This window comes from Anopheles ziemanni, chromosome 2, assembly GCF_943734765.1.
Source record: "Anopheles ziemanni chromosome 2, idAnoZiCoDA_A2_x.2, whole genome shotgun sequence".
In the NCBI taxonomy this organism is placed as follows: Eukaryota; Metazoa; Arthropoda; class Insecta; order Diptera; family Culicidae; genus Anopheles; species Anopheles ziemanni.
Window position 1 is genome coordinate 4,129,440 of NC_080705.1, and position 13,808 is coordinate 4,143,247.

Sequence of the window (13,808 nt, forward strand, 5' to 3'; positions counted from 1 at the left end):
TGGCGGTTCACCAATCGGTTAGGTTGCGTGGAATGAGAACCGGCGTGTGCCATCGTGCATGAGTAAATAGGCTGCATTCGGGCAGCTGATAAGATTATCAAAAAATCTTCCATATCGCAAAGGAAAAAAATCATCTTCAAAAGGGTTGTCGCGTGGAGAAATGACTTGGCAGAATTAGTGATATTTCGTGAATCGATAGCGACAGGAAACTGCGTCTCATTCAACCCTTCAATATAAATTAAATGAATTGCATTAACTTTGCGCCATCTTAGAATCTCACTTCTTATGTGTTTATGAAATTGTTGTCGTTGGTTGTTGAGAGTTGATCATACTACCATAACAATGTTGCACGTCAGGGTCAATGTTCTTGTTGTGGCAACTCCTTACTCAATGTGCATGTACGTTTACTAGTGTAGGAGTAGTTTTGTATACACTACCGTTTATCTTATCAGTTAAAACACTTCACATAAAAGTAACACGTGTTGTCGAGACGTCCTACACGAGGTCGATGTGGAGTGTCAACATGCTACTTTTGTCACAGCCTTTTTGATAGAGTGATAACACCAAGTCAACTTTGAATATGTTTTATGTTCTATTTTATTCAATATCATAGAAGTTTAGATAAAATAAATATTCTTGCGTGAATGCGTAATTATAATTTTGGCAGAGCGTCTGACTGCCTGTCATTCCATGTGCTACCAAAGTAACTGAACTTTCTCTTTAAATGAACACCTCGTCCTTTTTGACCGACGGTGGAAAAGAGCTACTCTCTTTCGGGAAAATTATATCGTGCAGTTTGCAGGTACCGGGATGGTTTCCTGCGTTCCCCTTGTGTGTTCGGTCGAAGCGAAAATCGGAACTAACGTTTGTCGCATCCTTCGTGCACGGTATCGATTCGAGATTCACCAGGTATCGATGAAGGTGCGTGATGGTTCTAGCTAACGATGCCCGCGTTCTTCGCCATACCGTAGAATATCGACTCTTTGTTCGCGAGCAGGTTCTGCGGTGAGTCACACTCGGCTACGAGACCCTTGTCGAGGACCAGGACACGATCGGAGTCCAGGATGGTGTTCAATCGATGGGCGATGGTGAGGATCGTACAGTCGGTGAACTCCGTGCGGATAGTTTTCTGTCGGATGAGAAAAGATGTGACACATCAGTAACCTAGTTGTGGTTAAAATTACTTTCCTTAATCCTACCTGAATCAAATCATCCGTTTCCAGATCCACCGCGGCCGTTGCCTCATCCAGGATCAACACCTTCGTTTTCCGCAGCACAGCACGTGCCAGACAGATCAGTTGTCTTTGACCGACGGAAAGATTCTCACCGTTCTCGGCCACTTCGTGGTCCAGACCAGCGGCAAGCCCTTTCACAAACGTCTTCAAATGGGACAGTTCCAGTGCTTTCCACACTTGATCGTCGCTGTAGCTCTTGAATGGATCCACGTTGGCTCGGAGCGTTCCGGAGAAGAGAACCGGATCCTGAGGAATGATAGTCAACCGGCTGCGCAGCTGATGGAGTCCCATGGAGGAAATGTCGAGTCCATCGATGATGATTTGTCCACCGGCCGCTTCGACAATTCTGCAAGTATGATGAAAACATTTGTTAGATGGAATGTCGGTTGCTCGAGTTAATATCTCAATGCTTACCTGAAGAGACCAAGTGTAAGACTGGACTTTCCTGCACCAGTACGACCAACGATACCGATCTTCTCTCCTCCTCGAACATTGAGAGAAATGCCACGAATAACCAGATCGAGTCCATCACGGTACCGGATCTGATAGTCCTTGAACTCGACCTTTCCTTCCGCGGGCCACGCCTTATCGACCGTACCCTTCTGCCAGTCAGCCTCCCGGGGAAGCACGGTGTACTCCTCCAACCGTTCGATGGCCACAATGTTGGTCTCGACTTCAGCCGTCATGCGCACGAGGAAGCTCAAGGTAGCCGAAATCTGGAGTGCATAACTGATGGACAATCCAACCGTCGCCTGCCCAATCGAGTCACGAGCTACCATGGCAAACAGGGCGGCAAAGAACACGACAAACGCCCCAATCACTTCAAGCCACACCGCAAGCCATCGGTTAGCGATGATGCTCGGGTAAGAAGTGAGCTGATTGTAGTCGACACGCTGTTCCGATTCGTTCATGAACCGGTCCTGTTGGTTGTACGCCCGGATAGTACTCTGTCCGGTGATACTCTCGCCGAAGTGCGAATAGATCGGACTGCGCGTGACCGATTCCAAACGTTTCAGCTGGCGGGACGTTGCGATGTAGAACTTCTGGATGAGATAGTAGAGGACGAGGAACGCTGGTACGATAGCCAAGAAGACCGGTGTAGAGATGCCAATGACAACGAACACGCCAACCACGTTAAAGAACATCAGCAACCAGGCACGAATCGACTGCGGGAGAATATTGTCAACCACATCGACATCCTTCGAGAAACGGTTCATGATACGACCAAGCGGCGTGGTGTCGAAGAAAGACATCGGCATGTGCAGGGAGCTTTCGAGCAGGCTGTTGTGCAATTCTCGCGCCGCTCGTACACATCCGAGCGCTAGAGCGATGGACGCGATTAACAGTGCGATCGACTGGGCACCGCCAAGTCCACCGTACACTCCGAGGTACATATCACGCACCGAATTATCCGTCGCCGCTTCCGGATCCTCGGACCAATCGGTGAGCCAGATGTTGGCGTAGATCGATGCACCCTGATTGATCGTACTGAAGAAGATCGACCAAAAGCCGAGCCACAAACCGATGCCCTTGAAGTACTTCAGGTACACGACGTACCCGACCGAACCGGTGGCGGATTCTTCCTTCTCGATCAGTGTGGCCGCCGATGGGAGTTGAGCCGGTGCTTCTACAGCTCGTGGTTTGTTGCTGTTACGGGATTCCGCCCGGCTAACGCGCTTCTTGCGAATACTTCCGTTACTGCTGCCAGAACGCTCCGAGCGGGTTGACATGGCACGCTGTACGATTTTCTTACCCTCACCATCCTTGAGTGCCTCCTGTATGAGCTTCAACTCATCTTCGTCTTCATCTTCCAGCTCCTGGATGTGTTGTGTGAGGAACTCGGCAAAGGCTCCTTTTTGATCAAGCAGCTCTCTGAGGGGAAAAAACAAAATTCATCATTAGTGACTACATCGCTTGGAGTGATTACTTTACACTTACTGGTAAGATCCGCTCTCCGAGACTTCACCATCCTTCATGACAAATATTTCTTCCACGTACGGAAGGAACGATATTCCGTGTGTGACGAGCAGTCGCGACTTTCCTACCAGCATTCCCGATGGTCCGACCACCTTCTCGAAGATGTGCTTTCCTACGTGGGCATCCACGGCGCTAAGAGGATCGTCAAACAGGTAGATGTCAGAATCGGCGTACACAGCTCGAGCCAAAGCGACACGCTGCTTCTGTCCTCCGGAAAGGTTGATACCTTTCTCACCGATTTCCGTCGTGTCTCCACCGGGAAGCATCGCCAAATCGGGCTTCAGAGCACAACACTCGATGACGTTGTCATACTTCCTCTGGTCGAAGGGTTTTCCAAATAGAATGTTATCCCGGAGTGTGGCATTTTGGATCCACGCCTGTTGAGGAACGTACGCAATCGTTCCGTCAGTGTTCACTGATCCTTTCATCTTCTCCATCTCTCCCAGGAGGGCCGAAATCAGGGAGCTTTTTCCCGTTCCCACACCACCGACAACAGCGGAAAGTTTTCCCCGGCGGAGCGCTATGTTGATGTTCTTCAACGTCGGTGCATCGTCACCCCAGGAGAAGGTACCATCCTTCACTTCCACTGCATTATCGCTCTTGTTATGGGTGACATTGTTGGGATCCAGTTCCTCGCTGTTCATGAACTTGTCGATACGCTTAATTGACACCCAGGCCTGCATTGCGAACGTAATCATCATCGGGAACATGGCCAGTGGGAAACGCAGAATGTTAAACAGAGCCAACGCCACGAACGCAGTCTGCGGATCGAGCACGTTCTCCTCGTCCGACATGACGAACACCGCAAACGAGGCCAGTGTAACCAGGAATGGGGCCATCGTCCAGACGAAGTACGTACCGGCACCGTAGTATGCGGCCCGCTTCAGCACGTCCAGCTCTTCGTTACGCACTGTCACGACCGTATCTTGGAAGCTCGGCTCCCAGGCGTACAGCTTCAGCACTTTGATGCCACCGAGGATCTCGTTCATCTTTTTCACTCGCTCGTCCTTGATCTCCATCTGTTCGACTTGCAAATCTCGCATACGTGTCGCAATAAATCCTGTGATCGGGATCATGATCACCATCACACCCAGCCCAGCGAACACCGCAGCTCCCAGCAGCTCGTAAAGCAGGTAGATACAGAGCGCAATGATCAACGGAGCAGACCACAGGACGTGCAGGTAGGACGTCAACTCAAAGAACCGCTGAGCATCGACGGCCATCAAGTTCACAATCTCTCCGACGGTGGTGTCCTTCTTCGCGAAGCTAGAAATACGCATTGCCTTCCGATAGATAGCGCTGATCAACCCCGTGCGAATGCGGAACCCAACCAGGAATGTTCGGTGGAAATACTGTCCGTTGAAGAGCGCAATCAGCAGCGATGTGAGGAACAACCCTAAGGTAATGATCATTCCCTTCCAGAACGGTCCATCCAGCGCAATGACGGCCATGAGCTCCTGCATCAGGTACGGTGACGCAAACTGGAGCCCCGAAATAGCGAACTGCAGCATACCGGCGAACCAGAACGGTCCACCATAGGCTTTAACCATTGCCGGGAGAACGGATCCGTTAGTGGCTGCGTTTGGTTTGTACACCAATCCCGCTTTGCCCGCTTTCTTGTCTGCCTTGATTTGCTTACGGCGGCCCTTTTCCACACTTTCGTACCAGTACTTATCGAACGGTGGACACAGCTCGCGCGACGTATCCTCCGGGTTGAGATCGTACATGTCGTCATCGGTAAGTGGCTTGCGGAATCCACGCCATGCGTACGAATTGAAGTACAAGTAGAACAGGCGCGAGAAGAAGCTACTCTTGAGCTCGGGATTGGGATTTTTCAACTTGGCGAACTCGCTGTAGCGTGGCTCGCGATCTGGGAAGAGCTCAAGCAGCAGCACGACACACGTAAACGTGTACTGGATTGTGAAGCTAACGAATTGGAACTCGGCAAAGTCACCCGTACCAGAGCCGCGTTTTTCGTGCAGTTGCGCTTCCGTGCGTATCTGTATGATACCGAAGAATGCCTTCAGGAACCAGAAGATGAACATTGTTCCGGTGCTTCGGATACCATACTTCCGGTAGAAGAAGTATAGCGCCAACGCAAGGATCTATTTATCAATTACAGAGTTGACGAATAATAAGGATGATGAGTATCGCGAGAATATCCACAGAAGAGAGTAAACATTAAATGAGTGACACTTACGTAAGCGAGCGCATTGAAAATGGCCACCAATATCTGCACATCGAACACTTCCGGCTCGTCAATATTCTGTACGACCACACCGAGATCCACCCAGGACATCACCATCAGCGCGAAGGTGAAGCCCATCCTGGAAAGGTTGAACCAGTTCCACGGTATGTCCCGGTATCGGCTGGTGATGATGCGGTACGCTTCGTAGACGGAGAAAACGTACAGGAAGAAGCATGGTGTCCATTGTAGGATGATGCGTTGAAAGCAAAAAGTAAGATCTGGGTTTTCTTCGCGCCATGTTAGCTCATCGTCCTGAAAAACAGACGAAGATCAAGTTGTTTAATCTTATTCTAAAGGTAGTATTGTCGGGTACAGTCATCAAAAGTTTGTAAAGTTTCATTTTTAAATTCCGAACGTCTAAATTTAGAAAAGAATTCTCTCGTAATTTTCCCATTCGCCTTTCGAAGGCCATTGCGTCAAACTTCGACACTCGATTTGTTCAACTCATCGTACACTAATCCCTTTTCGGTGGAACCACGCATTATCGATATCGACGTCAGGCTGGAGCCTGATTCATGCTCGTGGCAGTTGGGCCAACTCCCGATATGGATAAATCTTATCAAACTCCTCACCCACCACCAGTATCCTAATCATGATTTCAGCGAGTGATCAAATATTCGGGGTGTGTCGTTATTTTAAGGAATTTGTTTTTCACATTAAGTTTTTCAGAAATGGTTTTTTAAGTTGCACACAATCCAGCCCACTTACCCAAAAGGGACCCCCACAGAACTCTTCAAATGTCATCGGAATAGCACTGTATGAAACTGCTGGAACATTCACTATCTACTGGAAACGAAGATCGCCAAGATCTAGCCAGAGTGGATTGAGCAATTCGCCGATTGTCTCTAGGTCACTTGATTGCAATAATCTTTTCCAACTATTGAACCACTCCACTAGAGCCACAAATATTCCACTATTAGTCGATTCACTACTTATCGGTCTACTGGTTGCTCTCCACTCGCTACCGAATGCGTTCACCGTGTTCTTCCGAGACGTTTGAAGTACCGAAGGTTGGTACTTCGCTGTTCGATGTTTCTAGTCAACTGATTGGACCTGATCACCGAACGGGGGTTAAAATATAGTTGACACCGACTGTTTATCGTACGCGCATCGAACGATAAGGTGTCGGCGGAAAGTGGCCACCTATTGTCTGCGTGTGTTTGTGTATGTGTGCCTTGGAGGGATTTGCATCGAGTGTTTGTGTTTTGACCGCTAGCTCAATTGATCTAGAAATTGTGGAAAAAGGCATCGATGGACAAAAATTGGATGTTTTTAATGACATCTAACGACACTTCAACGTCCAAAAATGGCCTCAATACCAAATTGGCTAAATTAGTACAGTTGTTCCCGTTACTATATATAGAGTAAGTTTTTTTACATTTTGAGGATGTTTTTTCATTAAAGATATGGAGTATGTTATTTCATTTTCCAATTTTGATTTTAAACGAAACCCTTTCCCATAGTTTATCCTACACCAAACCGTCCCAAAAACATGCTGAGCTTTGGATGAGTTGATTTCCGATAAGCGTCCACGCGATTTACGACTAGCTCGAAGCCGATAAGATCTTTCCCTTTTTTGTCCATCTTTCCATGTCCGGGGTGCTCTAATCGCCGCCCCATGGTCGGTGCAAGTCATCCACCAGTCATCGGCCCGAAAAGGGCTCCAGTGACGATAACGAAGGAAACAGCACCTCAAAATAACGACATAAAAAGCAACTCATGTGCGAGCGACATACCGATCGTCGGAGCAGATTTTTTATAGACCCTAGGCATGCTGGCAGCATGCTGTACCATTTCTGCATAGTCCAATTGACCACGGAGGTCAGCGGTTGGTGTGTCGATCGTCTCAATTGTGTAACGCCCCGTGGCGGTAGCGATCGTCATTGTCCGACATTCCTAGTTCCAGTCAAACGACATACTTTTCGGGCACAGATTTAAAAACATACAAACACATAGCTGGTTAACAGTATCCGGTGCATTCTCGTTTGATCCATGTACGCGGCGTTATTTTGCTAGAAAACCCCTCCATCCTTACAATGACTTAAGTAAAAATTTCATACTGACTTGCAAAATAATGTGCAATTCCGGAACTGGAGCGCACGGGCAACAACATATAAAACAATCACACAATTGACGGAATAGACGCGCTCCATACCACGGTCACGGCCTTCGATAAGATAAGATACTCCGCATACCGCGCACCTTATAGATCGAACGTGAGTAGGCAGTTTTGTGTTCGCTAATGCTCCCACACTTGCAGTGCGTGGTGGTTTTAAGGTAAATTGCTTATTACTGAGCGAATATTGGTCTTGGTACGTTACACCATAAGCATTCTAGAAACGTGCGCATTGATTGCCCGTTGAAACGTTCGTTGTAACCATGATTTAAAAAAGAGTTGTATTCGTTTCCCCACAGAGGACGCTGTCATCGATCGAGCACGTGGTTGTCATGCGCAAAACGAATCACGCGCAAAACGGATCACGCACAATGTAAGTCCGCAAATAATGTAATATCTATAAAGTTTCCGCTATTTTATAGTTTTATTTGTTAGCAAAATAATACGGCATTATGTAAATATTCGTATCAAAATAGATCAATGGTATAAATATGTAAGTACATTTCAAATCACTCGCTGAAGCGGTTACACTCCATGCTTCAGAACATTCCAGTCTTCGGATGAAAAATCCGACGGTGGGGCCAGCTTGTGTATTCGTCCGTCTTGCAGCCACAGAATACGATCACAGGATTTTACCGTGTTGAGTCGATGCGCGATCATCAGCACCGTACGATCGTGGAAGTGCTCGCGTATCAACCTCAGTATTAGTCTCTCCATTCCATCATCCAATGCGGAGGTTGCCTCGTCCAGAACGATGATCGGACGGTTGTACAGAAGTCCCCTGACCATACAGAGCAGTTGACGTTGGCCAACGGACAGCTCCTCGAGAGCGGCATCCAGCGGAACGTTGCCCAGCTCGCAGAGACGCAGGGTCGAAGTCAACCGCTCGATCGGATGTGCATTGTGAGGGTCAACAAAGTCCTGAACCCGGCCACTCAACAGCGTCGTACTCTGCGGGACGAGGGCTATAGAGCGTCGGAGGCTTTTGAGTGAGATTTTCGCCACATCAACACCGTCGATCAGTATGTATCCGGATGTGTGCTTCGGGTAGAACCGAAACAACGCCCCAACGAAGCTAGACTTGCCGGCTCCGGTGCGACCGATGATGCCCACCTTTTCCCCTGCCCCGATCGTAAGGGTGAGATTGTGCAGGACGGTCGAGCCGTCGGCGTGAGCGAGGGAGAAATCACGAAACTCGATCGGCCCCCTTGATGGTTTGCCGTTGGCGTTGTTGGTCGGATAGGCAACACCGCCGTCGTCGAGGTATTCCCGGGGGAGATTCAAATACTGTGACACCCGCTCGAAGGATATGATATTTTCCTCGAGCAAACCGGAAGCCAAGAGCAATCCATTGAGGGACGGAATCAACCGCAAAACGTAGCTCACGATGATGGCAACAAACGTCATCCCAACCAGCGAGCGATAGGTTACGGTCAGCAGGGCAACGTAGTAGATGACGATCGCACCAATAAACTCCAGTCGAATGCCGATCCAACGCTGTGCAGCCAGGTTATGGTAGACGTAGTTCTGGTGCTGGTCGACGCGCTCGAGAAACTGCCGGAAGAATCGCTTTTCCGCCCCAAACGCTTTGATCGTGTCGATGCCTTGCACCGTTTCGTTGTACTGCAGCACAATCGGGGATCGTGAGCTCGATTCAAGGCGCTTCAGTGTTCGCGCCACACGCAAATGGTAGCTCAACAGGCGACTCAATCCGAACAGCAACGCACCTGCGCACACGACGGCCATTATTAACAGTAGGAGGACGCTGCTTAACTTGTAGGCGAAAAGGAACAACGTGCCGAGGACGGCGAAGCAGCTTGTCAGCACGTTTCGAACGGACGGGACGATCTTTGCATCGAGCACGTTGAGGTCGTTCGAAAAGCGGTTCACGACCACACCGGAATCGTTCTGATCGAAAAACGTCATCGGCTGCCGGAATATGGTGGCCAGCATGTTGATGTGAGTTTTTTTTGCGAGTGAAAGTCCCCGGAAGTGCAGCAATTCCGTTTTCAAAAACAGACAAATAGTCCAACCGATCACGATGGCGCCGGTGAGGAGCAGTCCGGTTTCTTTCTGCTGAGCCAACCGGATTGTGATGTAGATGTCGAGCCATGTGACGATCGTTTCCAGGGCGACTATTAGCGTGCAGTTGAACCATCCAAGCATGCGACCAAAATCAACGTAAAGCCTTATAGGAACACTTCCTTGGTGGCTTGGTTCGCTCTGGGATTTAGTAATCCTTTTACGATTCCGCATTGGAAGCGGATTGCCGTTTTTGGTTAGCTTTTTTTCTTGTGGACTTTTCTCTTCGTCCACTTCCAAATCTCCTGGGAATATCACCGAGCCATACCGTTCGATCGTTTGCGATGGGTTCAGAATGTCCTCGATGGTTCCTTCCCGCATAATAACAACGCTGTCGGCAACCTGTAGATGCTCCGGATTGTGCGACACGAACAAACACGTGCAGTCAGCCAACAGTCCACTCGATCGATTGAACACTTCCTCTAAGACCTTCCGGCTCACGTTGAGGTCAAGCGACTTGAGTGGATCGTCGAAAAGATAAAGTTGGGCTTTCTTGTAGACGGCACGAGCCAGTGAAACACGAGACGCCTGTCCGCCGGACAGTGAATGACCTCCGTCACCAACCATACGCTGATCACCACCGGTGAACGACGTGAAGTCCTCCTCCAGACAGCAGGCACGGATCACTTGCGCGTACCGAGCTGGGTCGAACACTTCCCCGAACAGGATGTTGCTCCTCACCGTCCCACTGTGGATCCAGGGTGTTTGCTGACAGTAGGACATGGTTTCCACTGGGACATTCATCGTGCCGGATGTCTTGCGGATCGATCCGATGATTGCACGCAACAGGGACGTCTTTCCGGACGCATGTGTACCATAAAGGGCAGTGAATGTTCCCCGGCGAAGCTTTAGACTGATGTCGTGCAGTACCATCTTATCCTTGATGGAGAACTGGCCTCGATCAATCTGTACCACTTCCGGTTGCCGGTGATTCTGATCGACTAGAATGTTGCTCAGCTCTTCCGACACCTGCCGGATACGCTTCTGTGCCCCGCCGTTCAACCCGGATGAGGAACTCGGCGGTTGTGTTGGAAGAGCTGGTTGCTCCAGCTCCTTGTTTCCACTCTGAATGAACACGTTGATCCGCTGTAGGCTTAGTTTTGTGTCGTTCCAGCTGGTGAAAAGGGTTGGCATGACCGACATAGGGTAACGTGTGATGTTGAACAACGAAATGGCCACAAACATCGACTGAACCGTCAGCAACGACCCACTGCCGATGATCTCCATGAAGAGAAACGTACCGTACGCCACCACCATCGGTGTCGCGATCCCGACCAAGTGCTTGGTCGCTTCGTACCATATGCTTGCGCGCATATGCCCCAACTCCTGACCTCGGTGTGCTCCGATCCGACGCTCCATCACCTCCTCCAGCTGGTCGGATTTGATCTGCTGTATCTGCTCGATCGAGTCGGTGGTCAGCTTCACCCGTGCGTCCATGGCACGTTTGATGGCGATCTGCTGTACGTTCAGTTTCCTCGCCAGGACCATCGTCCCCCAGATGGTGAGGCCCATGATGAGGAAACCGACGACGGCACTTGTCCAACCGATGATCCACCAAAGGGCACCGAACGTTACGAGGATGATGAGCGGACCGGACCACATCATGTGCAGGTTTTGCATGAGCGACACAAACGTACCGGTGTCGGTGGTAAGCGTGGCACTGGACGCTAGTGGTGGAACCTCCTGGAGCATGTTTTCGTAGACCGTTCCCATCAGGAGCGACTGCAGGCGAAGACCGATGTCACGCGTAGCGTGCTGGTATTGCGTGTTGAGAACGGCAATCGTTATCGAAGTGGCAAACAACCCCGTTACGATCCACTTCTGCACCATCTGTGATTGGTTTTCCTCAAGTAGAACTCTACAAGAAACCGGAGAAACAAAGCAGACCCAGCCATTAGATCATCCGCTGAATGAATGGCGTCAATGGTGTCATCGATAACCAAGAGTGTGTTTGAAGAAATCACTTTGATTGAGGTAATCCCGTGAAGTGTTTTCTCAACGTTGACTCAACGTAAGATAACACCGTCAAGCGAGTATCAAGAGTGGCTTCGTTTACTCACCTCAAGAGATACGAGCAGAGAAAGTAGAATGAAACCGACACAAAACGGTTCAATCCGGTGCAAACGATATCCCAGCGGAATGGAGCGAGTAGTTTCCCGATCGTTACCACTCGATCTTCGGCTTTTCCGACTGCGGCGTATGCTCCCCCGTTTCTGGGGTTTCGGAACCACTCCAACAGTGCGTCACAGCGGCGATCGTCCTGAAGTTGGTCGAAGATCTTTCCATCGTAGAACGAGGCACTTCCACTGTGCGCTTCCCGATAGAGTGGATCCAACCACGAGAAGTAAAGCTGCCGAATGAGATTGGGCTCGGTGTGGGACGGTGGCGCTGGGGTTCGCAGTGACTTGATGGAACACAGCACTAACCACACGACGGCAAAGAAGGTGTGAAGGAGATCGTAGCTTTCCCAATACTCCAGCACGTCCATGGAGAGGGCGAGCAGCCGGAGTGTCCAGAAGGAGAACAGATAAACGTGGTCCACATTACGACCGACGGTGTAAATCTGTATCAAACACACCAGCATCTGGGGTGGGAAGAGAGTAAGAGGACGGTGAGTGCTCTTATCGTACCACTGCTATCCACGTTGAGACGTTGCGAGGCTGCGCGTGCTGATAAGAATTTGTTGGATCAACCGCTTGGTAATGATGTCGACGATGACTACAATGTCTCGGCTGAAGGTCGTCAGCATCCACTACTTACCATAGATATCGTTTCGATCACCTTCGCTACCGTCCCATCCGATTCACTGACCTCCCGGAAGACGGCCAGGGCTGTGCTAGCCAGGGTGAGGAAAATGAGACCGATGGAAAGCAACCGACCGGAAGTACCCCGGGAGGAGTGCCCTAGCGATGCACTCTGTCCATCCAGCGTCGCCGTGGGTGAACCGCAACGAAACGCACTATGATGGGCGATGTAGAACAACTCAGACCAACCGAGTATCCACAGCAGGAGATACTGTAGCCCGTACACCACCCCATGGTCCAACTGATGAAAGGGAAAAACAAACAAACCCGTTCGGAAAAACGAAAACAACACCTAACGACTTAACTCTCACACACTCACCAAATCGATTCCTACTTCGATCATCGCTTTTCTTGCCGGCGACACTCTGCGGACGTTGCTCCGTCGGTGTACGGAATGGAAATGTACTCAACATCGATCCGCGAGCCGGCCGATTCCGCGGTAGCTGTTTTTCTCGCGGTGGTCAAGCGCAAACTGTTCTCAGGAAACCTGGCGACCATTCGGGCATCCTTCACCACAAGCTGAGAGGATGATGTCTCGAGAGGTATTTATTCGTTGCTCAGAAAATAGCTGCTAACGTCTTGGCGATTCGAAGGAAAACAGTGAGAGAGGAAGATAGCAACGGAGATGGTCATATCGAAGGCGAGGAAAAAAGAGTCAGAGAAACACAAAAATACAAACGGTGGAGGTTACTGATTACTCGCGGGACACAAAAAAGGGCAGTGTTGGTGAGTAAAACAAAAGGTAAATAAAAAAGTATTTGATAGCGCCACCATTGCAGTCGTGTCACCCTTCGCCTGCCAAACTGCACTTCCTCCCACATCTGTATAAGTGCATGTACTCGCACAAAGGTTGCATCGAGAGTACAGTGTGGCGCAAAACTATACCTCGTTTGAGTGCATTTGTCGGCAGATTTAAGATTTAAACAAGGAAACCCACGATGTTCGAGAAGAACTGTCATTTATTTGATGTAAAGGTTTACAAGAAAAATAATTAGAGGGCAAGTTTACTTTCAAATAAATTAGATATTTATTAGAGTTCGCTTTTACGTCTTTGATTGGATTTGTGACATACCATCCCCATAGTCGACCTCACCTTCACTTCCGGCCCCTACCTAATTCCGCTTAAACCACTTATACTCCTAGTCGGTCTAAAGTCTTTCCTCTTCCAGTTTTACGTAGGACTCTCGAAAGAGTACGAGGGCTAAAACTCAACAGCATCCATTATATCATCCATCCCATGACACCCCTCCTAACAACTCCTCTCCAACACCCTAACATCATTCCCTACAACCATTCGGGGACCGTGTTGTTATCTACATTCGTTACTTCGGACTACAATTCTGCTC

General features: G+C 49.5%; 2 protein-coding genes across 2 annotated transcripts; both read right to left on the minus strand.

The window, feature by feature from the left end:
• Positions 1–934: 934 nt before the first annotated feature.
• LOC131283132 (multidrug resistance-associated protein 1-like) lies at positions 935–6,204 on the minus strand. The gene is made up of 6 exons (XM_058312707.1): positions 6,169–6,204; positions 5,413–5,712; positions 3,174–5,317; positions 1,650–3,107; positions 1,200–1,581; positions 935–1,129 (listed from the first exon to the last, which is right to left on the minus strand). Exons 1-6 carry the CDS (start codon positions 6,202–6,204, stop codon positions 935–937), a joined length of 4,515 nt encoding a protein of 1,504 aa, XP_058168690.1.
• Positions 6,205–8,101: 1,897 nt separating this feature from the next.
• Positions 8,102–12,805, minus strand: LOC131283121 (multidrug resistance-associated protein 1-like). Its single transcript, XM_058312696.1, has 5 exons — positions 12,782–12,805; positions 12,625–12,703; positions 12,419–12,576; positions 11,719–12,242; positions 8,102–11,516 (listed from the first exon to the last, which is right to left on the minus strand). Exons 1-5 carry the CDS (start codon positions 12,803–12,805, stop codon positions 8,102–8,104), a joined length of 4,200 nt encoding a protein of 1,399 aa, XP_058168679.1.
• Between the last annotated feature and the right edge of the window lie 1,003 nt (positions 12,806–13,808).